General features: G+C 41.8%; 1 protein-coding gene across 1 annotated transcript; it reads right to left on the minus strand.

Annotated features, from left to right (window-relative positions):
• Positions 1-888: 888 nt before the first annotated feature.
• Positions 889-26,880, minus strand: smc3 (structural maintenance of chromosomes 3). The gene is made up of 29 exons (XM_076727907.1): positions 26,678-26,880; positions 25,902-25,977; positions 25,673-25,711; positions 25,501-25,568; positions 25,069-25,140; positions 23,196-23,275; positions 23,016-23,094; positions 22,634-22,751; positions 22,278-22,453; positions 21,418-21,498; positions 20,892-21,056; positions 19,442-19,563; positions 18,857-19,070; positions 18,482-18,585; positions 17,168-17,267; positions 15,960-16,120; positions 14,646-14,787; positions 14,203-14,353; positions 13,265-13,417; positions 11,000-11,151; positions 10,739-10,897; positions 9,507-9,614; positions 9,062-9,170; positions 7,794-8,041; positions 5,067-5,279; positions 4,480-4,671; positions 4,155-4,332; positions 3,893-3,999; positions 889-2,152 (listed from the first exon to the last, which is right to left on the minus strand). The coding sequence occupies exons 1-29, from the start codon at positions 26,690-26,692 to the stop codon at positions 2,081-2,083; spliced, it is 3,654 nt and encodes a 1,217-aa protein (XP_076584022.1). The 5' UTR covers positions 26,693-26,880; the 3' UTR covers positions 889-2,080.
• Between the last annotated feature and the right edge of the window lie 498 nt (positions 26,881-27,378).

Below are 27,378 nucleotides of genomic sequence, written 5' to 3' on the forward strand. Positions count from 1 at the left end.
CCTGTGACATAATGTGAGTCCTGGCGAACGCAGCAGAGCCAGATGCTCTGGAGGTTTGCGGTATTACAACAGGGCTCTACCAATCCATCCGAGGAGGTCACGGTCTTTCAGATGCACTTAGTGCAAGGTGATGTTACACAAGAATGGCAGCCACATTTGTGTGATGTGGGATCTCCACTGGCACACTGTGATTCAACAGGATCACTGATATCGAAAACAAAATATAACAGAGATGTAATGAGCGCCGGGGTCTGACCTTGATGCCAGACAGCTGCTGACATTGAGTCCACCGTGGTTTGATGCAGGATCTAAAGCCGAGCGGAGTTTCCCTCTTCATTTATATCAAGATGAAATATAATTGATCCAAAAAGGTTCACTTTGTGTTGAAATTGAAGGATTTAATACAGGCTCATTATTATTAATTATTATATAGAAAATAGGCAACAAAAATACAGAAATTACATAAAACCTGATGCTAGAATACAATCATGAAACACGAGCACATGTATTGAGATTTCAAACTTTTTGGTTAATATGTGAATTATTCATGCTTATAGATTCACTAAAACATGTTTCCAAAAGTATTGAGAGTTTCTAAAAAATAGATAAATGCAAGAATATGATAATTTCAGAATATATTTACTGTGCATGAATTACAATAATAATGCAGATACATTTTCAAAATAATCATGCAGTATGTTGGTATTCTGAGAAATTATTTTAATTTGGATAAAATAAAATTTTAATAGACGAGTAACTCACTGAAGCCCTCTGAACGCATCATATAGTATTTCCACCTTCAGACGGGCCTTTTCTCTCAGGTATCAGTGGCACAGCACCACCTAGTGGTCTTGTAGTGGAGATGTAACACTGACATCATCATACAGGTTGTTTTGAAATCTTTTTATTATTTTTGTAAGTTTTCTAATTACATAAAAAGAAACTCAAACATTTGAAAAGCAGATATGAAACTAGGTACAACATATGAGGAGTTTAATCCCAAACAATACATCCAGTAAGGAAACACACAAAAGATAACTTACATCCTGTCGTTCCACAAAACAACAACTTGGCTTATTACTGAACTTATGAGTCATTCCGTGACCCAAACAGACGGCGTTTGTCCAACGCTGAATCACTTCTGTTTTTGAAATATCGACTGATTAAATGCAGGGAGCTGTGTTGATTTCCAAAAAAAGATATCTGGTGTTCTGGAATTAAACCTTTCATATATTTAAATGACCTAAAAAACAGGAATTAACGCAATACGGTAACAACCATAATAAGGAACCGCGACCTTTACACATTTGAAGCCATGTGGCTGGTTATGACAGAAGTTAGCAATGTTTCATGAGTACAAAGAGTATACACATTAGAGAAACAAGAGCGACCAAAAACTCTGCTTCAAGGGTGGCAACAAAAACAAAACCCAGACCAGCTTTTGAGCCTCCATCTCCACCGAGCTTCAGGGTTTCAGTTCAACACTCTTCATCTAAGACACATCAACAGTCTCAACTGTACACAAAACCATTTGCTTTCTGAGAAGATCCTGAAGGTTTGTTACTCTTTACGAGCTTCTCTGGCACTCCCCGTTTCAAAGGACAGATGCCCGAAATGACTGTTTGATAGAAAAATTCAACAGTCACGCAAAAGGTAACAAGTACTCTCTTCAGGATCTCTTCAGACAAAAGGAGGATTTTTTTTTTCAGTGTAAAAGAACAGGCAAAGCAGGAACATGTGACCAAACAAAAGTCCCCTGCTCGCAGATCTTCACCAAAACCACATTTTCCCGCTCTAATTTCTAGTTTTATCAGCCTGAAATGAAGTCAAAAAGTAAACAGTTCAATCAGTAATTTTGAGCTTAGCTCAACATGTCAAATTCAGTCTCCTGCTCCAGAGGTGGTCTGAGACGCTTAGACGCGCTGCATCGTTTATCTTTAACACGAGGACTAAAAAAGGCTGGTGGACTGAGTGAGATATTTCTGTCTTTGTTCCCTGTTGTGGAAGGCTTCAAGCTACGCAGTGCACTGTAGAGGCGGGGGAGGAGGGGGCCGGGAGGATGATGAAGAGGCGAAGACTATTAACCATGGGTGGTGTCATCCTCCACAAAGTCTTTGGCCTGCTCCGCTGTGATCACATCGATGTGACTCACCTAAACACACACACACACACACACACAGACACACACAGTTAATGACCAATCAATGCCTCCATTTCAGCCACGCTGAATAATCAGTCATCTTTTCTGTTATGAAAGCTCAAAAACTCAAGAGGGAACGTGTTCTTTTCACTGAGGCAGCTCAGCACAGCACAGACCTGGTTCACAGAGCCACGGTGTGAAGAAGTCATCAGAAAACAGTGAACTCAAAGCAGAATCACTAACGGCAAAGTGGGAAATTAAGACCAGGGCTTGAATAATACTGTTACTGCTGCTTAACGACACTCTGATTGATACTACTCTCCATACGTCGGTGCAAAAAACAACAAACAAGATATCTGGTGGCGACGTCTCTTCACGTGCTTCAGTACAAGAAGCTAAACTTCAACAATATTACCAATTACCAAAAGACCTGCAGTCCCTGAGCCTCTAAGACACTTGCAGAAATAGATAACAAAGAAAATAACATAAAAACAGTCAAAGAGTCGAGACCTGGAAACAGAGTTACATCCACAGATGTCTGTTGTGTTTGCAGGTGCTTCACAAGGTGGCTGCTGTAACCCCCCCTTCATACACAACAAACTGTTTACATAAATTGCACTTAGCTGCATTTTTATTAAATTCAGTAAAGTGAGCCCAGATCATAATTTTTTTCATTATTTACAATTCTCTATCAGCGAGATTGTAGAGGGACGATGGTGGTGATGGTGATGATGATGCACTGAAAATTCACCTGGATGACATGAACTGAGCTCTGATAGGCTGTCAGTGAGGTGTCACTGACTCGTCCACCTAATGTGTCGACCTGTACCTGCAGCATTTTTGAAGTGAAGAGGGTGTTTGACAGTGTTTTAAAGAATGAGGACTGAGAGGAGAGAGCACATCAGTCCATCTTTTGCTGCTCTGCACTGGCTTCCTGTAACATTCAGGATTTTAAGGTCCTCCTCGTGTACAAAGCCCTTCATGGACTAGGGCCAAGCTACATCGCTAACTCCAACCTTTATTAATTGCCTTCAAGAACACTGTGATCATCTGCTGCTGCTCGACTGGAGGTTTCCAGCAACAGTAGAAAGAAAATCAGGGATGCAGGCTTCGTCCATGAAGCCCCAAAGCTCTGAAACACACTACCTACAGATATCAGGGCAGCTCACTGAATTCTTTCAAAAGAAAGCTAAAACTTTTTTGTTCAACTTGGCCTTTAACTAGCTATATCCCTGTCTTTACGATCATTCATGTCTTTTTATTTGAAGCACTTGGTGGATGTGATTTCTTTGTCCTAAAGCACTTTGAGCTGCATTTCTTATATGAAAATGTAATATACAAAAAAGTTTATTAATATTCCACTGGCAGAGACTGAAGTAGAACTTAGCCGTTTTTTAATCCAAGATCGGGATATTTTAGATTTTACAGTCATGAAAAGTGAACCCTAGTTCGACTAAAGCTGATAGTAAGATGAGGGTTAGAACCCAGTCTCCCTCCTTCTCACTAAGACACCCGAAAAGTTAATATTGTTACACAGGACAAATGTGATATTTACAACATATACTCGCAACAAGTTTACTGCTAAAATGCACTGTTGAGCTGGTTCTCCTGAACTTATATCGCCTGCAAAATGAAAAACAAGTGCTTTGTGTTTGGACGTCCTGGCACTGATCCCCCACAGCCCGCCTGTGAGAAAGCCTCTTCAGACCAGCTTCAGCTTGACGAAATCCTGCCCTTCAACAGGAGACTCACCTTGTTTCTGAATTTGACGCCGTAGAACTTGTCGGCGGACTCGAGCAGCTCGGGCCTGAAGGTGGTGGTGATGAACTGGGCGTGGCCTGCCAGCTCCACGATCATGTCTGAAACACAACGCAAAGATGGCGATGAGGACGGTCTTGTGTTTGCTAATGCTGGGAGACTGAAAGATGAGTCATTATTTTCTCACAAACAATGGAAATTCATGTATGAGATTCACTTCATTCCATCTCTAAATCTAATTATTCTAGCACTTTACCCGAGACGGCCTTCCTGTGCTGGGCGTCGAGGGCCTGGTCGATCTCATCAAACAGGTAGAAAGGAGCGGGGTCACACTTTTGGATGGCAAATATTAGGGCCAGAGCCACCAGAGACTTCTGACCTCCAGACAGCTGCTGCATCTCTCTCATCTCACCCTGCTTCCCTGTGAACGACACCTACACAGGACAGGGGGGTTATCAGACCCGAGGCACAAACACAGACAGAAATTAGTTATCTTTTGTTCAAAATTATATTCATCAGTGGGTGAAAGTGAATTAAGTCAGTCAAAAGAAAGAAAAGGAATAAGTGAAAAAGACTCTTACCCTGATGCCAACTCCAGTGAACTGGTCCACTGAAGGAACGCTGCTCTGTGAACCGGAGCCCCTCTCGCTGTCTGCACTGCCCTCGCCCTCATCCTGGGACTGGCTGCCTTCAGCGTCACCCTTCTTCATCACCAGCGTAGCTTTGCCACCTGGCACCAGCTTCTGGAAAACCTCACTGAAGTTCTTTGACACCTGAGGAGAAAATATGGCAAAAGGAGGCACAAAAAGTGAATATTAGCCAGATCAGATGATGTGCATCTGATGAGAGGCTGTCAAAAGTATTGACACTTCTTAAATACCACGTGTTCAAGGTGCTACAACCTCTATTAATTATTTATTTGATAGTCTCAAAAGTACCAAAGCTATATATGTGCGTGTTTGGTGTGTGTTCAGTGACTTTTTTCTACCAGCTCTGTGTGTAGGCTGTTAGTAAAAGATAAAGAACTATGGAATCACGACAGCATTAATCTGACATGTGACAAAGTGTCCAAAAAAAGAATGATTTTTAACACCCAAGCATTAAAATGCTGGAGCCGGGTTATGTCAATGGATGCAGGTGCCCGTCTTTGGGTCTCACAGCCACGTACCTGTTTGAAGGTGAGCTGGATGGCCTCATACTTGCGCAGCTCCAGGACGTTCATGAGCTCCATGATGGATTTGTAGCCACGGTCCAGCTCATCCTGACGCTTGATTAGCTTCTCCTTTTGCTCAGAGAAGTTCACAAACTGGTCCAAAGCCTTCTTGTTCACGTGGCTGTACTTCTTCAGCTCTGTGTTGCACTGCTCCAGTTTTCGGAACAGCTGTTAAAGGAAAGATTAAATCACTGTCAGCTCCAGGTGAAGTCAGATGGTGTAAAAAAAAAAAACCCATACAAGTCTGCACTCCTCAGTGCAACTGGGACGTCTCGATGACAAAGCTGAGACCTACAGTCATGTGGAGCCAGCAGCCAGGAGGGGACATGAGAGATCGATGTATATAGCATGTAGAGCCACCATTCATTTTGCATTTTTGCTCTTGTTACGACTGCACTGCCAGAAAACTTTGCACAATTGTTCGATTATTTTCTGATTCATTCCCAGTGAAATATATAAGAAAGATGCTGGTGACAAACCTGTGTGTCATCACAAGTTAGCTGTATCCTGGAGTATTAGAGTGCGTAACAATACAACTTGTTGACTTCAACAGGGACATAAATTCAGATCCATTACGTGTTTCAGAACAAGTACCTAAATGTGCTTTGCCAAATTCTATTCATATCTGAAGAGGACATGACCTGATTAATTAAAAACCAGCTTAGCCCAGCTCAAGTGTGACATGCACTTTCCAAACTCTTAAACTATAAATTCACCGTATGAATCACTGATGAGTGAGGGAACATGAGCAAGTGCCATTATTACTTGGCCCCTTCATCCACTTCTGCAATCAATGGCAGCATCTTGCCCTCAGCAGAGGCCCGTGGAGAAAGATTAACTATGTGGAGTGTGTATGAGAAAGTGTGAGGCTATTTTCAGCACTGTCTGAGAGGGGAGATGACACACAAACACTTATGAAAGAGGCAACCAAGTCCAATCAACTCACAGTCTGTGCTCCCAGAGGCAGTTGGCTGAAAAAAATAAAAAAATCAGAGCCCCAACGAGTGTCTGAGTCACTGATGAGTGGGTGGGATGAGATGTGATGGCCTCAGGCCTTATTCCTTCGGGGACCTGGGTCTATGTGTGTGTATGTGTGCACACTTATAGTTTGACTCAGGTAGTAAGTTAGGATGCAAAGACAAATTGACCTTTGGTAGACCTAGTTAATTACTGTTAGTGCTGCTGTATTTATGTCTTTCGTGTCAATGTTACTGTGGTGACAAGACCGTTCAGGGGACGACAGCACCATGTCTACACACTGGAAACCAGGACTGGCTTTCCAAACTTCAGGCACTGGAATCATTTTCTTTCAGAGCACCTAACAACTTAACAGGCTCAAAGCTGCACTAATTTTTTTTATATTAACAACTGCTCAAATGGCTATGTGTAATGTAAAAGCTGGTAGTGACAATCTCACAGAGAATTATCACCCCTCTGCAGTTCCCCTCGCCGATACAGAGGGTCCGAGCGCTCTTTAGCTGACTCTTTAGGTTTTATGGCGAGCAAATTTACAGCTGCAAGAGACAGCTGTTTTCAGCAGAAACATCATGTGTGCTACCTGCCCACAGCAGACAAGGGCTGCCGACGGATATTCTGCATTTGAATGTATAACTGAATTATAAAAATATCAAGACATTCAACTGAAAATTAATGCTCAAACTGTCAGACACTTAGATTAGCAATCTGAGCCTCCCAGAAGCAAATACAAACACTTTCAGTGAACATGCATTCACATTGTGCAATGCAGCCTCTTTTGCGGCTGCCGACTGAAAGCTTTCCATGCTGGACCAGTTTTAAAAATTGTTTGACTTGGACACAAAGACATTCAAAAATAGGTCTATGAACAGATGACATGTGACTGGAATGGCTCTCGTTTGTCCGTGACATTGAAAACTTCCAGAACACGTGGACTCTGCACACGTCCCTTTCATAGATTGAAGATGTTAATATAGGTCAAACTGATGCGACCAAATAATTCAACAACACTGTTTGGGGCATTATTTTCTGTTAGCTTTTTGCAATGTATGTAGGTCTTTTAAAATAAATGTTTACGTTAATAATATACAAGTAATATGTTTCTTGTTGTATTGGCTTGGACATGATGCACAAAAATAGAGATTGTTCACACCTATGTGGTTTTTGGCCATTTGACAGCCCTGCAGCAAGCAGACTATATTAGCAGCTAGTGGGTGAACATAGCGCAGCATTGTGCCACTAAAGGGCAGATATTATACTCAGGAGTTTGGTCAAGAGCAGACCAGAGCTTCAGTGAATACTCGACCTAAATTTATCCGGTGGACAAAAGCACAACTCCAAATGGATGCTAAAGTTGCTCTGCGTCAGGTGGAGGCCGACACATTTGCCGTAACAACTTCACAAGATGTTCGCAGCTTGTTCCGCTGCCCCCAAGTGGCAGCTTGCTGTCATTGTGCTTCTTGTTCCCAAAACAGTGTCAGTGGAATGGGGGAAACACAGAAACTCAACACGAGATCCACTTGATTTGTCTAACTTTGAAGCACCATATGTACAGCACACTGTGCATTCTGTCCCCCTTCACTTCCACTGAAAGGACATTACGAAGGATTCTCTCAACGGCCAGTACAAACAGGAGTGATTACACCAAGTAAATGCTCTGTGTGTGTGCCTGTGTGTGTGTGTGTGTGTGTGTGTGTGTGTGTGTACCTGTTTGAGTGTGAGGGTCTGGTACTTCTCAAAGGCCTCCTGAGGCAGCGAGCCCAGCTCTCTGATCTTCTTCATGCACTCTTCTTTCTTCTTGAGCAGCATGCCCTGCCTGTTTGTCATCTTCTCCAGCTCCTTCGTGTCATGGTTGATGGCATCGTTCTGCTCCTTCTCAATGTTCTTCCAGCGCTCCATGCTCTTTATGTGGTCCTTGATCTCTCCCTCTGTCTTGTCAATCAGAGAATCCAGATCTGGGAAAGACATTGGAAGAGGTGGGTGAAGGGTGGTGCAGTATAAATGCTGGGTTTCACTGCAGATGAGGTATAAGTGCATGCACATAGGGGCTATGTTCCTGGCTCATATGAAAAATGAATGCTGTCACAGGATGGACTCTCTGGCTTTAAAGTTACTGAAATGTACTTAGACTGTAAAAAAAAAAAAAAGCTGCCAGCACTCCTTACAGACATACCAGTTTCATCTTTATGAGCAGCCAGAATTAATCGATTTGTCTTTACAGCCTTCAACAACCGACTAATGTGGAGGTTATTTCTCCCACTTTGTTAAAGGAGAGGGACAAAAGAAAATCAGAACATTCACTGAATCAAAGACCACAGAGAAAAGGACTGAACATAATGACGACTTAAATAAGCTCATGCTCTGAATGTGTCTTTAATAAGTTAGTGACAATGATTAACTATGAATCCATGCAAATGAATTCTATTCAGGAACAAGTGCTTTCTGACAACTGCATTCAATCAACCTCATCTTAGTCACAGGGCCACTAGAACATTTATACAACTGTGTGGAGAGGCCAACTCTGGAACACCAGATTATCCAAACCATGAGTCAAACACTTCACAGCAGTTCTCACAATCTGCTGGTGGCATCAACCGACAGGCAGGCAGTTTCTCCACTTAAAAAGTGCTAAGTTAAGAAATCTGTAAAGATTACTGATTCCAGACAATAACAGCAAGCTTCGTTCTGTTAGCTGCTTGAGAAGATATCCAATTCAGCTCTTTAATCATAATGAGTAGTGAACTGAACTGCACGATGATACATGATACAAGGTTTAAAATTTCAACCACCACCACCACCAACAAACCAATGCTGCCTTCTGATGAGCTCTGCTCGAAGAACTGGGATCTATGATTTGTTGAAGGGTCCTGAGGGGTAAGTGTGTGTGTGTTTTTTTAAACTGCTCTCCAGCGTGTGTGGATTTTAACAGTTCACCTTGTGGTTACAAGCTGTGTCTTTGGTGCTTTAGTGTGTACCTTCTGATCGAGCCAGAGTCTCTTTGACGCGTTTGTTGATGCCGTCCAGCTCAGATGTTGTGGCTGTGAGGACTGTGCCTCCCTCAGTCTCTCGCAGCTCATTTAGCTCCTGTGTCAAAGAAAATTAGGCCACATTAAATAAAAGAGGCTGATGCAAATTCAACACCTCTCTTCTTATTTGTATGAATGAAACCATTGAATCCATTTACAACTGCACACAATTTTAACACATTACATTGAATTAATTATCTAACAGACTGCAAACAAACAAAAAACCTTGAACTTGCTGATGATGCAAGTAATGATGTGTAATTTTCTGTCAGGGTTAACGCACCAGTCAAACATCAGTCTTAGTTTACATTATAGAAAAAGAAAACATTCTTTGTGCAAAGCTGTACTATGACACTTATTACGTGTTTCTAGGGTATTTAAAGGGACAGTGTACCTGCTCCACTTGGTCGAGACGCTTCCGTAAGTTCTCATTGAGATATGTTTCCACTCTGGTCATAATGCCCTCCAGCTTGATCCTCTCATTCAACAACTGCCTGTTGTCCTGTGGGTGGAGAGACGGTCAACGCACAAATATAAATAGTTACTCCTGTGAGGTCTGTGCGCAGACAAACAAGAACATTAGCACATTCCCAGTAATTCAATATCTACAAGTTCTTCACAGTTTTCTCTTGTTCTGTGTATCACGTGGAAATCTGCCACACAGAAAGACGCCACCAGACGGCTAGAAACATGAGTAATGGCAGCAGTAATAGATCTAAGAACAATATCCGCCTTCTGCTCCAATATGACAATATGTACTTCTGCATTGAATTAAACATTTGCAAAAAACTGTGCCTGCTTAATATCTGTTGCTATAGAGTCTTTGCCACAATCACCCCTTCATGTGCATTCACGTATATATGAGCACATGCCATATTAACAGTAACTCCTAACCGAGTGCTATGTTGCAAATAATATAACTTGGCAACCGCCAACACTGCACAACGGTACATGAAAGGCTCTATGTTGCGGGGGCGGGGTTGTTGCACAACCCAGAATGGCTGAGGGTTCATTGAGGTGAGAGCTGAGGGCAGCTGGCAGTGAGAGAGAAAGAGGAGGAAACACTGGATCACAGGAACATCCCACTCACAGCTGCTGCCTGCTACTGTCATCTCAGTCAGGTCATGTGAATATATGAGCAGGAGGCAAAGAGGGAGGGGGCACGAAGAAACAACGAAGTGCCGATAAGAGGCGTACAACCACATAAAAACAGGTGGAAGGATGTGTGTGCATCCACTATTTCAGCTTAATGATGCTATTCTGAAAATGAAAAATACAGGTGCAGACAATTTAATTTAGATTAAAAAAAAGGAACCTATACCCTAAAAGAAATAAATAAGTACAATTTGTACTGAGAACGTTTGTTGGAAAATATGTCAAAATAGTGGATAATGTCTCTCAAATAAATATGTTCTAACTGTACAAGCAGCAGGTGAAAGCATCGACTGTCCTCGAGATTAATAGTACAAGCCTTTTTGAGGTTGGCTTTAAATGAATCTTCTTGGGACTTTCAGTGAGCAGATCCTCACTGCACTGGACCACCTTGTTCCAAAACATTTTCTTATTTATTCTTAATTTAAAAGAAATCTACACCAGGGACAGAAATCCCTGTGACTGTCAGCTGACCTGCTGAAGTTGACGGATCTCATCATTGAGGTCGTCGACACGCCTCTGGTCCTCCAGGCTGAGCTGAGAGAGCAGATCTGTACCCAGCTCAGCCTTCAGTGACTCCCTGGTGGACTCCATGGCATGGAGGCTGGCCTCCAGACTCTGGAGACTGCGTTGCTGGAGAGGAAGAAAGAGTCAGACATGAGTGGACGGCACAGACTGATTGTGAACTCCAGAATTTTCACTTCAGCTATTGTAACAACATCAGTATCTGATCACCTTGGGCATGAATGTCTTCTCTGACTGCTGCCTCTTCTCCTTCAGCATCTTCATCTCGGACAGAATACTGTCTCTGGAGGCCTTAAACTTCCTCTGCTGCGTCTCAATCTGCTGCATCTGGTTCATCAGCTGGTCGATCTCATTGTTGATGCGTGCAGGCAGCGATTAAGGAAGTACAAGTCGAGTTTTATCAGGGATGAGCAATTTCTCTCAGTAGTCATTTATAAGGAGGATTTCTAAAGTTGCGTTTTCCCAACTTGATTTCATCAGTGTCTACAGGCTGCAGCTGTCCATATTACCTCTGCTGTCCTGCCTCGTACTGAGTGCACATTGTATTTTTACCTTACACAACACTCAGACAGCTGAAACTGCATTCTATCCCTTCAGTACAGAGCAGGACAGAAAAGCATTGAACAAAAAACTGTTTTTGTAGAAGCTCCTCTCATCAGTAAATAAAAAGGTCAGGGCTCAGAGTGACTGGGCCTCCCACGGAAGACTGTCTCATCACTGATATCAAGGTGGAGGATTAACGAGGGCTGCACACACTCATCATTAGGCTAATTTAGCAGACAGACTTATTGATCTTCCAGGACTACAACGCTCCTCTGGGCCTTTGAGATTTAACAGGACTCAATAAACACTGAAGTCAATCGATCTGCCGATTTAGAAAAGGCTACTGAAAGTCAGAGGACTTGTCACCCACTGCAGATGGACAAAACAGATTGTTTAAGACCATCCGGTAATTTCTTGAATGGTAACAGCTGACATCAGGCCGCGACCTTTACTGAATTAAACGATTAAAACCTGTATTAATCACTGATTACTCATTTACGAATAAAATATTAATTATGTGCATTTCACCTGACAAAGTCAGTAAGAGTTGTAGTAGTTACGAGCCATCACGATGCAAGTGCACTTTCTGCATGAGCTGTATATTTCCACTGCAATGTGGTGCTGGTGGCGAAATGAAGACCGCAACTTAAAAGAGGAGGGATGGATGAGGTGCATCGTAATCTCACGCTTATCGACAGGGCAGAGGTGGACAGCGAACAACAAGAGGCTTTTAAATAATTGATCCGTTCTCTGACTCACCGCTGCGGGAGTGAAGGACGAGCACCATGTCATCAGCTCAGTCATCCGTTCCCCCGCCTACTCACACATACACGTAATCGCCAGGTGCACACGTTAAACCACATACACAATACTGGCTGTGAGTGAGAAGCTACGCACAATCACACAGGTGTGCAAACACACAGATAATCATACCTGGGCGGAAGTGACCATATCCATAAACACACTGTACAAGCACACACAAATCCTCTCTGACCCATCTGTTTTGCCTTCATGGGCGTCCAGCGGTGAGTCACGGCTCCAACCAAAATGACCTAACATAGACTAATCCTTCTTGACCTGCTTAGACCCTCTCAGTGCCTCTGAGTCGGCCTCCTGCTGGCTGAGGTAGCTACATAACCCAGAGGGATATAATCCATATTTAAAAACAGACTCAGCCATGTCACACCCTGCACTCTGGGGTGTTACACCTTCATTCAAGGGTTCTTCACAGGTTAAAAGCTCTTGCTTGCAAGATGGCATACGAATTAAAATATTTCTTTATCAACGGGACTACTGTCTCTTTTCCAGCTGATGTGTACAGTTTCCACCGCAATTGGTGACAAAATAATGACTCCCTCATTTTTTCACAACTGGGTGCAGAATAGCCACATCATAAGTGTCTGCAGTTTATCACAGGTGCCATTTCATTTCAGTATACTCCTGACACCAACGGGCTAAAGTTTGCCTTATATATCAAAGGGGAAAATATGTCAGAAAACTTGACACTGAACACTTTCTTAAAATAATAATATTTTTTCAAAGAGGATGAAGTCTGGTTAGCATAATTAAAGGCAAATTAATCGCTTTGGTTTGAAATGTTTGCTCTAATTTCATGTACTTCCTGTATACCGAATGGGATACGGACTGAAACAACAACAGTTTAGTATTCATATGTGACTCAACACATTTCACACATCAATCTCAGAGATTGAAAAACTCTCTGATGAAACGGTCATTTGGCGAAGCTTTTAAAGAAACTGCATGACTCACTTTTGAGTTAATTGGTCCCAAACAAAGCAAATCATTCAACGGAGCGAGCCATCCACAGGCTGTCAGATTGTCTGCAGCACCGCTGTCCAAAATTTCCCTGTGAGCATCAATGATGCATCATTCTCTTGACCAAACCCTTATATATTTGAATAGAAAGGATATGTTCAATGTTCCTGCGCAGATTCTCGTTGAGCTTGGCCTCCAGCTCACCCAGCTCCTCCTCAGCCTTCCTCATGTCTTTCTGCAGCTCCAGACGAGACTTTCTGGTATCGTAGTAGCCTCCTGTCAGAGCTCCACGGTGGCTCACCTGGTCACCTAGGAGGTCACAACACAATGTACTGCATAGAAGAGATAAAGGGCTTCGACAGTGCTGCAGTTACATTGACAAGCAGTTCTAAAAATGTAATCCATGCTACATAAACCTGAACGAAGATGTACAAAGGTCAGTGTTACAGGTGAAAAGAGGCATATTATCCCAGGATCCCTGGGACTGAGATCCTTTTTGCTTAAGTAGAAACAGCCGTTATCGCTCTCACCAAAGCCACCAGACTCCATTAACAGAATCACTAATTTTACCATTGTAAAACAAACTTCATTCAAACTCAAGAGAAACTAAATAAACTTGTTTTCCATTGTTCCAACAATCACCACCAACTCTGGTTCAGTTGAAATGAACCCTTAATTGACAAAGTTAGATGTGAAAATAGTGGGAGAGGAAGTAAAGACATGGCGGTCATCAGAGAAACAGTGGATGAACACAAAGTGAAAATAAAGTCACTGATCAGTCAAAGTTAAAAAACAAAGCTCTCAAAAAACGTCTCAATCACTTGGTCCGAGATAAATTTGGTTGGATTCTGTGAAAGATTCTGGCCGTCTGTCTTCAGTGCTGCTCTGAGATAAGCTCATTTTGCCATACTGTTTATTAATTACAATAAGCTTTCAGCTGGTTCCACACACAGCTTTCACATCTATTTTAAAGTTGTTGCCTATATATTTTCTACAACAAAAAAACTAAATAAAAAGGTCTGCTTTTTCCCATTATCGTATTTCTGTTTCGTTTCCCGGGGTTAAACCACACTGTGTATCACAGGCGATCTTACCCTCCAGAGTTATACAGTCCATGGTGAAAGCTCTGGCCAGCTGGGTGGAAACTTCCATGCTGCGACAAATCAGGGTCTTTCCAAACACATGCTTGAAGGCCTTGTCGAAGTTGGAGCTGTAGCGCAGCTTGCTGATCATGGGGATAGCGTCCTAATGGGGCAAAAACATGTTGGTATGAACACAGAGGAAAATACTAAACATCTCATCAGCCATACAAAACTGTCTGTCGTATGATGTGGAAGAGTGGAATATTTATTTGGTGTGACTGAAAATTAAGACAGACATTTGTTACCTGAACATAGAAAAATAAAGTACAGGTGTGTTTTAATATACATGGATACCTTTTCTTTTCTTTTAACTGTTGCGTGTTATACCCATTTGTGGTCAAGGTCTAAATTTACTACCTACAAAGTACCAGATGCAATTTATGTGTGTTCCTTACGTTGGTCTCTGGGTAGGCGGTATCCCTGACGTCCAGCTTGCTCAGGGGCAGGAATGTGACTTCTCCAGGCAGGTTCATTTTGTTGAACTCCATCAGTATTTTGGTGCTGACTTCATCAGTCTCCACAATGTGGTAGAACAATCTGGAAAACATGGGAGCAGGCAGGCAGACACAGACAGAGATGTATGAGTGGACGGGTTTTCAACATCGTCACTTTAACTACAAATCATGGCCGCCTCATCGTAAACAAAAGACAAATATCTGGACATCTGCAAAAACATCCAACGTTCAAAATAAACACAATATCTGTTCCTGTATTGATGAGACACCTTTTGATTTCCTGACATTAAAATTCAGATCAGATGAAACATAATAGCAAGGAACAACTTAACATGATGCAATATTCAGGCATGCAAACAGGTGAGGAGTAAAAAATGTGAGAACTTTGCATGGATAGAGAAAATAAGTTACAACTTGGAGGGTCTGAGGGTCCGGGGGTACGAGTCTTTTCCAACAGCAACTGATTGGATCAGAGAGATTAAACTTAAAGGATCAAGATAAAGGTGGGGTCCCACCTACCCATCACTGACTGTGCTGGTACACTTCAGAAAGGTAACATGGTGCACAACTGATACTGACTACATAAGAGAAAGTGATATTTGGCTTGCTTTGATGTTAAACTGATGCTGAGGATGCTCAAAAATAGGACCAAAAACTTTCTATGTAGAAAAACCTCACTCCACTGACAGTTGGTCACAGCAGAGGTGCTTATTCTAGCACTGACTGTTTACATGGTATGCACATTGTGTTACCCAATACTTTGACACTGAGGTAATTTGACAGCCAACACAAACTAGCTACTGTCATCGCATTACTATGTTCACATTATTAATTATACTTGCCTACTAACTACTCCTACATGCTTGAGTTGTTATGAACCAATGCTGCACTGAGTGAAGCACAGAATTAAAATTCCATTCTGTGGATTGAACACAAGCCCCCAGAAGTTTCTCCTTGGATTGACACAAATTTCGTAGGTGACCACAGAAAGTGTTCGAATGCCTCAATATTTCAAGGACTCTGAACACTAAAACTTGCCTATTGGCTTCATGCAGCCAAGAGCAACAACCCACTCCTTCAAATCACAGGACATGTTTGTATTAGTGTGCATGAAGTGGAACCAGTATTGTTTTTCAATCAAACTATGTGTCTTTTGTTGGAAAGCTTTCATACCCGTCACAAATGTTTGGTGGTGACATTTTCATTTCGAACAATACAGGGACGTAGTAGTGAAACATAAAAAGCAGCCCTCACCTGGTACCAGCAGTCACCTCCACACAAGTGTAAAAGGCTGGCTCACACTCGAAGTTATTCATGACGATGCCGTGGTAACCATTGATGACATGCTGGTTGATGCCCTTCCGACGGAAATGCTCAAGGACTTTGTTGATGCTGTCGATGCCATTCAGAATAGCCTGAAGGACCACAAGAGAAACAAGAAGTCGCGCTTCAATGAAAACACCTAAAATCTGTTAACACTTAAAATTGGAAAATAAGTTACATAGTATTATACACGAAAATAATGAATATCAATGCAACAATTGATACAACACAGCAAAACTAAAAACATACCAAATCCTTGTTATACTCTCATTATAACTACTGACTTTTTAAACCACAAAAGCAGGTATGATCTCGCCAAAAGAAGAACATTGTTACAGAGAGATTTCTGAGCACAAAATCTGCTACGTCCAAATATATTGCTGCAATATTGGGAGGTATAGAAAGAGAAAGTTATTTTTACAACGCTATGAACTGTAAACTATAAATACAAAATGTGAGAGAGGATAGATAGAGTCCATCAAAGGCTGGAGACTGGATTAGTCGGCAGAGACCGGTGAAAGAAAGATAAATGCAGAATACCCGTCCATGAAACCACAAACAGCCTTCTTTCATCTCAGCAGACATTATTCAGAAGTGATATTTGACTGATGTATCTGGCCAGGAGAAAAGACTGGCAGGTACCGGATGGGGCAGGGAGGAGTGAGTCATATGTAAATTTAGCGAGCTATGATAAGGTGCCAGTAGCGAGGAAGATGAATGATTCCATTTCATATACCTATCCTGACAACTGGCTGAGTCACAAAGTGAGTCCTTCGCAGTGTTCAGGTGGGCTCATTTGGAGAGGGAGGCACTTTTCCACTTGGGATTTGATTTATCTTCACTTGCCATTTTCCTCTCTCACAGTACAGTTCAGCAAGTAAGTGCGTGTATGAAGGTTTAATAGATGTGTGGCGTGGCAGGTCTACCTCGAGCTTACGAGTGTCATCCTGAGGAAAAGGGAGGCGAGGGAGTGTGCACCATAGATTTGTCATGAATTTCAATCCTCTTAGGATTTCTGTGCTCACACATACACACGCACACGAGCACATCTTTGACTTGTGTCGAGACAAAAGAATTAGGTATCCCGTCGCTGCGTTATGCAAGTCAATAATTACGTAGTCATGTACAGTGACACGGACCTTGCCGGTGGCCGCTCGAAGGAGCTGCTGTTTCTTCTCCAGGTCCTCTCGTTTGGCTGCCAGGGCCTGCTGCTCTGCGTTCTCCTCACGCCACAGGTAGCTGGACAGACACACACAATCACACACTGTTACACTTATGTCACCAGAAAGACCAAAACCAAAAAGCAGCCATGATACCCGCAGAAAAACGAGTTAGTCGCTGATAAAAGCAGCCAGAAACTAGGACATGATACTAAATTGTTCATGCCTTTAGAAATCTTTTTGATGTAAATAATTTATGGCTAAATTCAAACATCTTACAAGACAGAAGACCTCCAGTTGTTTTTATATTGGGGATGCATTTCTCTCCATAAAAGTGAGGAGAAACAGCAACCAGCTTGTCTATCACTGCAGATTCACTGTATGTGCAACATTAAGAGAATTACAAAAGGATCCACTGCCTTGACTGATCCTCAAGTGAAACATTGATTTGTTTAATTCTTGCTAATTCATCAAATTTAAATAAATAAAAACAACAGAAGTGCCAAAACAGTCTCCCTCTTGTTTCCATTAAGGTAACATTTGCATTCATTCATATTTTTAGAACAACCTGCAGCTGCGGGCTCTGCATGATGTGTTCTTTCCATCAAAGCTGTCATTATGCTGCCTTTTCACCCACTACACCTCAACAATGGATCACAGTGAACTGGAGGGTTCACGATGGAGTCAATACCAGACAAACAAAAGCATATTCATGAAATCAGTTTTATTAAGTGATGATAATGAGGGCCTGTTACTGAATTTAATGTAATTCAATTAAAAAAAACATGGCCTGTGTCATCTCAATTAACAGTGGGAGAGACTTGAATGGAAATGCTACTTGTGTTTCAAGAGGCAGAGAAGCAGCTGTCTGGACTAGATTTCCACCACAAACCCACAACACGATTCATCCACCCTGGAGGACCTTTTACATGCAAAAAGGTATCTTGCAGCAGAGGCCCAAAACATCATCCTATCTGTTATATAAATAAACCTCATTGTTTAAGTGGACAGAGAAGGTCCGGTGACATTCACAGCTGACAATACTCTGTCATGTAGCTAAAGGTTGCCAAGCGGAAACAGCAAATTGGCTTTAAGACAGGGTAAACAATTCATCCTTTCATCTTAATGCAAGATTGAAGCATGACTCATGGACAGATTCATCTAAATCAAGAGATGGTATATATGCAAAAAAAAAAAAAAAAAAAGCATGAGCACAAGCCAAGGCTGCACTTTAAATCAAATTCACAGCAAAGTGTGTGAAGAGAAGGGCAGAGGGACAGATCAGGTTCTTACTTTCTTTCACTCTGCAGCTCGTCTTTCCTGTTCTTCACCTCGTAATACTTTTTGTCCAGTTCCTCAACGCGGGTCTTGACCTCATTTAGATCTTGATCCAGTTTCTAAAGACACAAATCAAAGTGGGTCAGACACACTCACCTGTCAAGACATTGGATTAAAACTGCAAAAAGCTTTTACAGGAATTACATGACAAAAACATCATACAGTAGTATTCAAAAGTTTCCACAGGTGTGACAAAAAGTACATTTTTTAAACCGTACCTGCCTCTTAAAACTGATCCCCAAAATGGGCCTGACAAGCAGACACCCCACTGAAATCCACACCTTATTCATGGAACTGGTGCAGCAGTATAACAGTTCTGAGTTCTCTTACATTGTACTGCTCAAGGTTCTTCTCCTTGTTGGTTTCTGTGTCCTCCAGGTCTTTGTGGATGGCTGCGATCTGCCTCTTCTTATCATTGATGGCCTGGTCCAGAGACTTCAGCTCCTTCTTAATCCACTTGTCCCTCTCTTCCTTGGAGGTGAATTGACTGCCACGACCCTGCTTGGCATACAAGTCTGTCCTCTCCTGTGTAGCCTGCGCCAGTCTGCAAGGAGGTGTGACCATGGAGGGAGTTACAAACTCTTTTAAGCTCAATCACAAGTTCCCACAGGAAGCCATATCACTGAGCCATCTTCATGCTACTTCCCAACAAACTCTGCATGTAGACATGTGCACTGCTAACAACCTTGTCAGGCAGTGATATATTTACAGTTCCTCATTTCCCTTCAAGCCTGCTGCATTGATCATTTACATGAAGGTACACTGTACCCACAAAGTATCCACAAATATCTCATGTGCATCCACCTCCTGATCTCTCGCTATCACAATGTATCAAAAATGTGAAGACTGACTCATTGAGTTATACCTGGTCACAGGATGCTCGAGGGACCGTAGCTGAGAATGAGTCATCCATACCTGGATATGCCCCGCTCCTCTTTCTCCTTCACCATATTGAATTTGGGTTCGGTCTCCTGCAGCTCTTTTTGCTTCTCCTCGATTTTCTCCAGCAGCTTCTGACGCTCCTTCAGCAGGCGTTTCTTGAAGAGCAAGAGCAGGCAATTTTACAACAAATCTTCAAAATGCAGAAATTGGAGATGAGAGGAAACTGGATAAGCTGCTGTGAGAGGAAGACGGTGAAGGGACGATTTTGAAAAGTATTTTCAGATTTTATGCTCACATCTAAGATGTATGTTTGCTCTTGCCACCTTAATCTTACTCCACAACAGTGAAACATTTGCACAATTTGTGTGCTTCAATTAATGCTAAAACAAAGTTACTGGAAACAGCTCAATAAATCATATAAAAATCTTTTCTTCTAACTTAATTAGAAATCGCAGCTTTCATCTGCATCTTCCCAACAGCAGACCTGCACAGTGACAGATTTTCCGTGTGGGTGGTGATGGTGGGTTGTCATCCCATAAATATGAAAGCCTCTACTTCCCCCCTTATGTCAAGGCCATCTCAAATCAGAACCAACAGCAGCAAGTGACACAGTTCAGCTTCCCTCGCTTTTCATTTTGCTCCAGTAAGTTTTGGCTGATGCTGTAGGAGCCATCGCCAGGTGGGCTTAATCCAACATGCAGCTTGGGACCCATCACGGTTCATACAAAGGCTGAGCCACTGAAGCCGGTGTGATGATCGTACTCATACTCACACATGCTCACACATGCGCACGCACGCACACACACAAAGCCATACAGAGAGTGATTAGTACCAGCTCTGCACACACAACCTTGTGCCAGGATTAATGTATAGTGGAGATGATAGCAAACAGGCTGCTGCTTCCTCCATTTGGAGGAAGCAAATGGACCAGCAAATTTTTTTAATGAGATCGTCAGCACTACAACTGTCAACCCTAACATTAGACTTGTTTTAGCAAAGTTTGAGAAGAAAACCCAGCGCTTTTCGAACTGGTGCTTTTTGATAAGCTGAATTCACAAAGTCAATCAATATGAAATTCAACGGTAGTAACAGTAAAGTAAAAAATAATTAACATTTCCTCAAACTGTGAGGTTTTCCTTTTCATTCCCTGATTCATATTACTGTAAAGCCAAAAATATTGTTTTTAGGATTTGGTAAACTCATTTGTCTTTTTCTAATAGACTGCATAACTGATCAATGATTTTTTCTAAAAATCCACAGATCAAATCAGCAGAATTGTGAGGGCCACAAACGCCCTATTTGCTGCTTGAAAAGTTGTGAAGCTGTGTGCAAGTGACCCTTTTTGCAATTATGAACAGAGTGTGGTGAAACAAGAAAAAGACCACCCATCTCTAAATACACTGATGGTGCGGGTGGGGGGTGGGGGGCTGTTGCATGTGCAGCACCACGTGTGCAGAGTGACGCAGATGGGAGGCTTCCGTACCCTCTGTTCGCTGTTGCCTGCCAGCTCGTCCTGCAGGTCCTTGGCCTTCAACTCTAGCTTGGTCCTCTGCTTGATCTGCTCCTGGCGCTCGGCCGATAGCTGCTCTCTCTCCTCCTTCATGGCAGATATCTTGGACTTCAGCTCTCGCACAACACGCTCTGTCTCCTATAGAAAAGGAGCCAAAATTAAGAAACTAGCTGTGAGCTGTAATTCAGAGGAGTGTAAATACAACAACTTCCTTTCTCCTCAGTGATCAGTTTATTTCCCAAGGCCACATACTGTCAGGATGGATGATATGTTAAATGAATTAGGAGTTTGTCTGTATTCCTTTTCATGTGTCAAGTTAAAATAAATAAATCACTGTTTGATTTTATCACTATTTGATTTAAACTCATACACTGAGCATCTGAAATTTTACCATGTGATTTTGAAGAAGTCACTAAATACTGTGACTTTTTAGAGCTCGTGCTATAATGACACAACAATGTTTATTTTCACTATTTTTATGCAAGGTGGAATTCTTTACCTCTACTTTGTCTCGGGCATCTTGCTGAGCATCACGAAGCTGTCTGGATTTGTCTCCACAGGTCTCTCTCTTGGAGGACAGCTGTATTTTAAAAGGAAAAAAAAAAGAGTCCTGGTATTGAAGCTGAACACAACAAACAAAGAAACTACAATTTCGGTACACAAGCCACACTGACTGGTAGATTCTTACACTCATTTGCATTCAAACAAAGACCTAATTTCTCTATCAACTATGGCCTGGGTCAGACTGCACATTGGTCACCGTAGCTTGTTGTCACAATCACAGTGCCATAACCTCGTGCCATGCCTTGGTCGGGTGACTGGCCAGACTACATGTATGATCCCATATTGCTCACAGCACGTCTTATCTCACGATCACGAACAAGTTCAAGAAGGCGGGTGAAGCAACTGTCAATCAATGCACTATAACATTAAAAGCAATTGCAACAGGCGGGGTCAGCTTAAGGCCATTCAGTCATTATTTATACATCTACTGGATAGCATCCGGATAACAATGAGGACAGGAACAACGAGTTTCTCATGGCCACATCAAACAGGCAACTTTAATGTTTGATTAATGATACGCATGCTCCCGTATTCGGACCAGTTACTAGATGACAAAATCATCTCAAAATCAGGCTAGAACCGTGTTGTCTGAACCAGGCATAACTTTCAAATGTATAGCTACCATCAAAAATGCTTTTTAACTAGTTATGGCCAAATTAAGGTCAATACTCTGTCTCATATTGTGCATTTGTAATATGCTGTATGACCCTAACCCTGGCACCAAAACACCAATCACACAGTCTAACATGTTGATATGTATACAGTCCATCTTTGTCTCATTCTTGAGTATGTTACCTCATCCAGTTTGGCACGGGTTTCATTCAACTCCTGGTTGTAGATGGTGTACTCCAAGGCCCTTCTCATCTTGTCCCACTTCTGGTACTGAGCCAGCTCCTCTTTCTCATCCTCCAGGGTGTGAAGACGCTCCTCAATGTACTTCAACAGCTCATTGATCTTTTCTCGCTTCCCCTCTGAGGAACAGAAAGGTCAGGTTGTTTTAAAAAAAAAATGTAACTCACAATTAACAGGGCACTTCATTATTGGAAGAGTAATGCTAGTATGTTATACAGCATAATTATCTAATTTAAAATGTTATGATTGTAGCATAACAACAATAATTGATTCAAACAATGATGTTAACATGGTTTTACCAGTCTCCTTCATGAGAGAAATACTCTCCTCCTTGCGCTCATCATACACACGGGTCCCTGCCACCTCTCTCAGCAGCTTCAGACGCTGGGAGTCGGGTGCTGTGGCCATTTGGTTGATCTGCATGAAACATTGAAATTATGCGTGAGATGGAATATCTGCTATATAATACAGTGCTGAGATTTCCCTGCCAGAAAAATCAGACAGTTTAGATACAGATGTTAATCAGGTTGTGATCTTAACATGACAGGCCAAGACATCCAGCTGAGGACAGTTACCACTCTTTTTACGGCCCTGCTTAAATACTACCATGCATTACACCACACTAAAAAACAAACAGTATGTTCTAAACAAGTGTGATGTTGAAAGACACTCCTTTCCCACCTTTCCCTGCTTGACGATGTAGTAGGGATTACTGCGGGAGAAGCCGGCACTCTCCAGAAGATTCATGACATCATTCTTACTGCATCAATCACAGAGACCATCAAATAAGTGATTACAAGGATTCACAAAGTTGGTTATTTCCTGTGATTACATGGACAGTTGACCCACAGCGCTACTTACGTCACCATCTTCTTATCTAAGAAGTACTGGTCCTTCTTTGCGCCAATGACGCGGCGAAGGGAGACTTCCTCTTTGTCGATCTGGAGGGAGAGAAATTTATCACTAATCAAAGGGAGAATCACACACAGCAGCAGAATTGTCTGGTTATGACACAGTACTATCAGGCTGCGTGATCACAGTTTCACACCCAGTGAAAAGCAATCTTTGGATTACTAAAGTGGCGCAAACATCCGGCCTTCCATTTTCAGAATAATAAGTACGGTCTGTACTGGAGGCAGAGTGACTACAATCAATGGTCATAGCAGTCATCAGCAATTTTGGGGAGACAGTTCAATATGAACTGTATAACATAATACAGTGATAATGTACGACTTCCACTGGTAGCCTGGACTATGGCTGCTGAGAGAAGTTGATTTAAAGGTGGTGCATATCTGGTACTTTTCCACGTGCATTGACCGTACTGAAGCGCACTTTTAAGTTGCCCATCTTAAAAGATTTTTCAATTCCATGCCTAATTTGGAAGTTAAATGTTTTACTTTGATGGTGACTTAGCACAAAGGTTGTACACAAAAGTGCGAAGTCCAATATCAGTCAAGCATCTGAGGAAAAAATTAAATTGGACATCCAACAATGTGGTAGGGGTGGGCAGTGCACCAGTTTCATCAAAGGTGTCACGTTCTGCCACAACATGGATTTTGCAATATTATAATTTCCGTGATGAATGTTTAAGCATACTGAAAATGTGCTTTACTGTGGCTGCTATGACATGTAGGTAGAGGGCTACACATGTACTGATAGCAGTGGAGTTACATCCACTGTTTTCCTCACTATAACACTGACCCCAGTAAAACAAAGATGTGCAAGGCAACATTACAAGAAACACACATACCAATTCCTTTTTTGTTGGCTGCAAGAACCAAAGCTTTCATCTGCTCATCCAAGAAATCAAAGATTCAGTGGATTTACTTGATGGAAATGTTCCCTCAATGGCAACAACAACGACAACAACAACAGGAGAACTGTAGGCTATATGTGTCTGCTAATCATTTTTCTTCAGTTTGCTTTGAGGGCCAATACAAAGCAAAATTTATTTCAAAACTGAAGCTCAAGGACAGATCAATACCGGCTTCAAACTTAGAACCTTTAAGTTTTGCCATTTTTATGATGTTTTACTGTTTATTTTGTTGGTTAGCCCGCTGAACTTGCCATTGGCACATTCCACAGCTAATGTGGCATCTGTTGTACACACACACGTGACAGTCAAGAGAAACTGTGTGAACCTTAAGCCTCATTTGAAGTCAATTAAATAACCAGAGTATTAGGTTGGATGTGGGAAACTGTTTTTCACATTGCTCTTTATGTAGTCTCACATAGATAGAGCTAACGTGTTACAGGAAAGTATCCCCTGCTATGTGCTGTGTCAGTATGTGTGTCTGTTGCTGCCGTATGTAAATGTACCTGATAGGCATGTTCTGTGGTACACTGACTGCTACTACTATATAATTTGGGTTTGCTGGATGAATCACATTACATTTACTAATTACCTACATTACAGGGCAGGTTGCTGGTGCCAAGACACATGTGGGCCAATAACTCATTTTCATTCCTATTTGGAGCCAATAAACACATTTGTTTTTTAAGCATTTTTCCTTCTTAAGATGTGTTACCTTACATGCTAATAGAGTGAAAGGAGGTAGAATCGTGTTTTTAGTGGAGTATCCCTTTTATTACTGCAGTACCGTGATAAACACAGTCACCTTTTTATGGATAAGACAGGGAATTACCAGAGAGGCTTACTGAACGTTGGAAAGAATCAATCAGTGTGTGTGCAGTTTGAGTCATATGGTCAATATGAAATGTTTGCCATTCCTACCGGCAGCCGGTTGTCAGAGTTGTCAAATATAATTTCCACAAAAGCCGAAATGACACGAGGACCAGTTCCCTCCTACAATGACAGGGGAGAAATTATTATTATCATTTGACACAATAAAAAAAACACATCAATAATAATACTAATGTTTGAATACCAATGGTACAAATATTAGTATTCTGTACTGTGACATTAGTATTCTGTACTGTACTTCTGTACTGTACTTCAATCAAAGGAGTTCTATGAAGACAAACGTATTTGTATTTTTTAAAAGAAATGCAACAAATCCTATAAAACTTGTAATCCACCAGTAATTAGGAAGTTACTTTTGTTAGCATAAGCATATCTCAAAAGAGATTTCTATGTCAGAAAGGTGTTTCATTTCCAAAACAGTAGTCTTGAAGTGTAATGTGTGTGACCTTGGCCTGCACTTACATGGAGCAGGGCCAGGCGCTGTTCAGGTCGCAGGTGACTGAACTCATCACTGAGCACAAACTGGATGGCTAAGAAAACCAAGAGGAGTCACAATTTTAGAGAAAAACAATAAATACACCTAAGGGGAAAATGTTTGGCTGCTGTATGATGCAATTCTCGGAGGCTCACGTACCATAGAAAAAGTTACTTTTTCCTGACCCATTTCTTCCAACTGTAATAGAAAAATAAATGAGGACATGGTGATATAAGTTCACAACATGAACACCAACAAGTCTTTGGTACACCAGTACTGGCAATGTAAGTGCCATCATTCAAAGCACACCCCCTTACATATACATCGACATAATATTAGTGCAAATTACAAAAGAATGGGTGAAAAGGTGAAGTGGGCGCATACATACCGATGACATTGTGTTTTGGACTAAACGGGTCTACCACCGTTTGGTCTCTGTAACTTCGGAACCCCTGGATGATGACCTGCATATGAAGCCAGACACCACATTGTCATCTAACATCCTCCCATTCAGGATAACAATAACCACTTACTGTGGTTAGACGTGGTCATGTGAAGGAACTATCAGCATCAGGCCAGGGACTTTTCTTTAATGCAATAATATTACTGCCTCTCCCATATAAATTACAATCAAGCTTCATGAACAGTATGAACTGTATCATAAGCGGAGTACGACTTCCAATAAGGCCTTTACTGTCGGCGACTGTATGAGCCAATTTTCATTCACGACGTTAACGGGTTTGTATGCTTGCTAACTAAACAATACTAGACAAAACAAAAGTTAAACAACCGCATTGCTATCAAAGCTCATATTTACATGAGATGAAATCGGCTGCAAGGTGGTATTGTGCAAAGTTAACAAAATAGCGACAAATCCGCTCACATGAAGTTAGCATTGTAGCGTTAGCTTAGCATCTTGCAAGGGAGGACGGGCAATCGAAATTAATCCCAGGTTGTCTTGGCTAGCATTAGCTAGCTAGCTATTTAACTTGGGGCCGTCTTTGGGGTGAATTTGCTTAGTTCCGCAATCAAATCAACGGTTGACGGTAAAACAACTCGGTATTGCGGGCATAATCATTCAATGGAATAACGTTATGTCCAGCCCGATTGACGTTAGGCCACAGAGAGTGGGCAACATGCACAAGTCTGGTGTTGTTAGCTTACCTGTTTGATGTACATGGCTGTCTAAGCAGGGCCTCTCCTTGACTGAATTCGGAAATAAGCCCCCCTCCTCCACTGAGCTGGAGAAGCCGGGAATTTAATAATCCAAACTTAACAAAATATTACAAACCGATGCATTCAAAATTGGTCAAACACCGTGAGGCAAGAAAATAACATGGAAAATGGCGGCGGGGGCGGGATAGAATGGGCGACACCATTATGTGAAAACAGGGATGTGACAATAAAACTGTTGCTAAATTATATGAGTAGTGAAATGTATTGGACATAATTTGACAACAACACATGCCACATGCTAAAGTCCAATAATTTACATCTTAGTCACTAAATGTTTGTCCGTAAACAATAGGTTTGACACGTTTGCTATTTCTTTACACCCCTTTTTCTACATTTGGTACGGTCTCGATGTCTGCCTTCTAGGCGCCAAAGACCGAATACCAAAGTGCAAACTAAGACCGATGAAGTTGTATCTTGTCAGTCGGCGAAGGCTGATTTAATTGAGAATTACAAAAGAAAACGCTTAAGTAAGTCTATATATTTAATAAGCATAACATTGCTCTTTCTAATGGGAACTTCGACTGAAATGTGTTATCTGTGGCTTTCCCCCCCCTAAATCTAATGCAGCAGTTTTCACTCGTAATTTGCTTTGGTAGTACTGGATTACACCATTTCATTGACCAAGAATC

Source organism: Chaetodon auriga, chromosome 4, assembly GCF_051107435.1.
Source record: "Chaetodon auriga isolate fChaAug3 chromosome 4, fChaAug3.hap1, whole genome shotgun sequence".
NCBI classification, from domain to species: domain Eukaryota; kingdom Metazoa; phylum Chordata; class Actinopteri; order Chaetodontiformes; family Chaetodontidae; genus Chaetodon; species Chaetodon auriga.

Excerpts from the sequence above, each read along its gene's own strand:
- smc3 (XM_076727907.1), bottom strand. Across the intron at positions 5,280-7,793 it reads AGACCCTCACACTCAAACAG|CTGTTCCGAAAACTGGAGCA; the intron begins GTACACACACAC and ends TTCCTTTAACAG. Across the intron at positions 2,153-3,892 it reads GCGTCAAATTCAGAAACAAG|GTGAGTCACATCGATGTGAT; the intron begins GTGAGTCTCCTG and ends GTGTGTGTTTAG.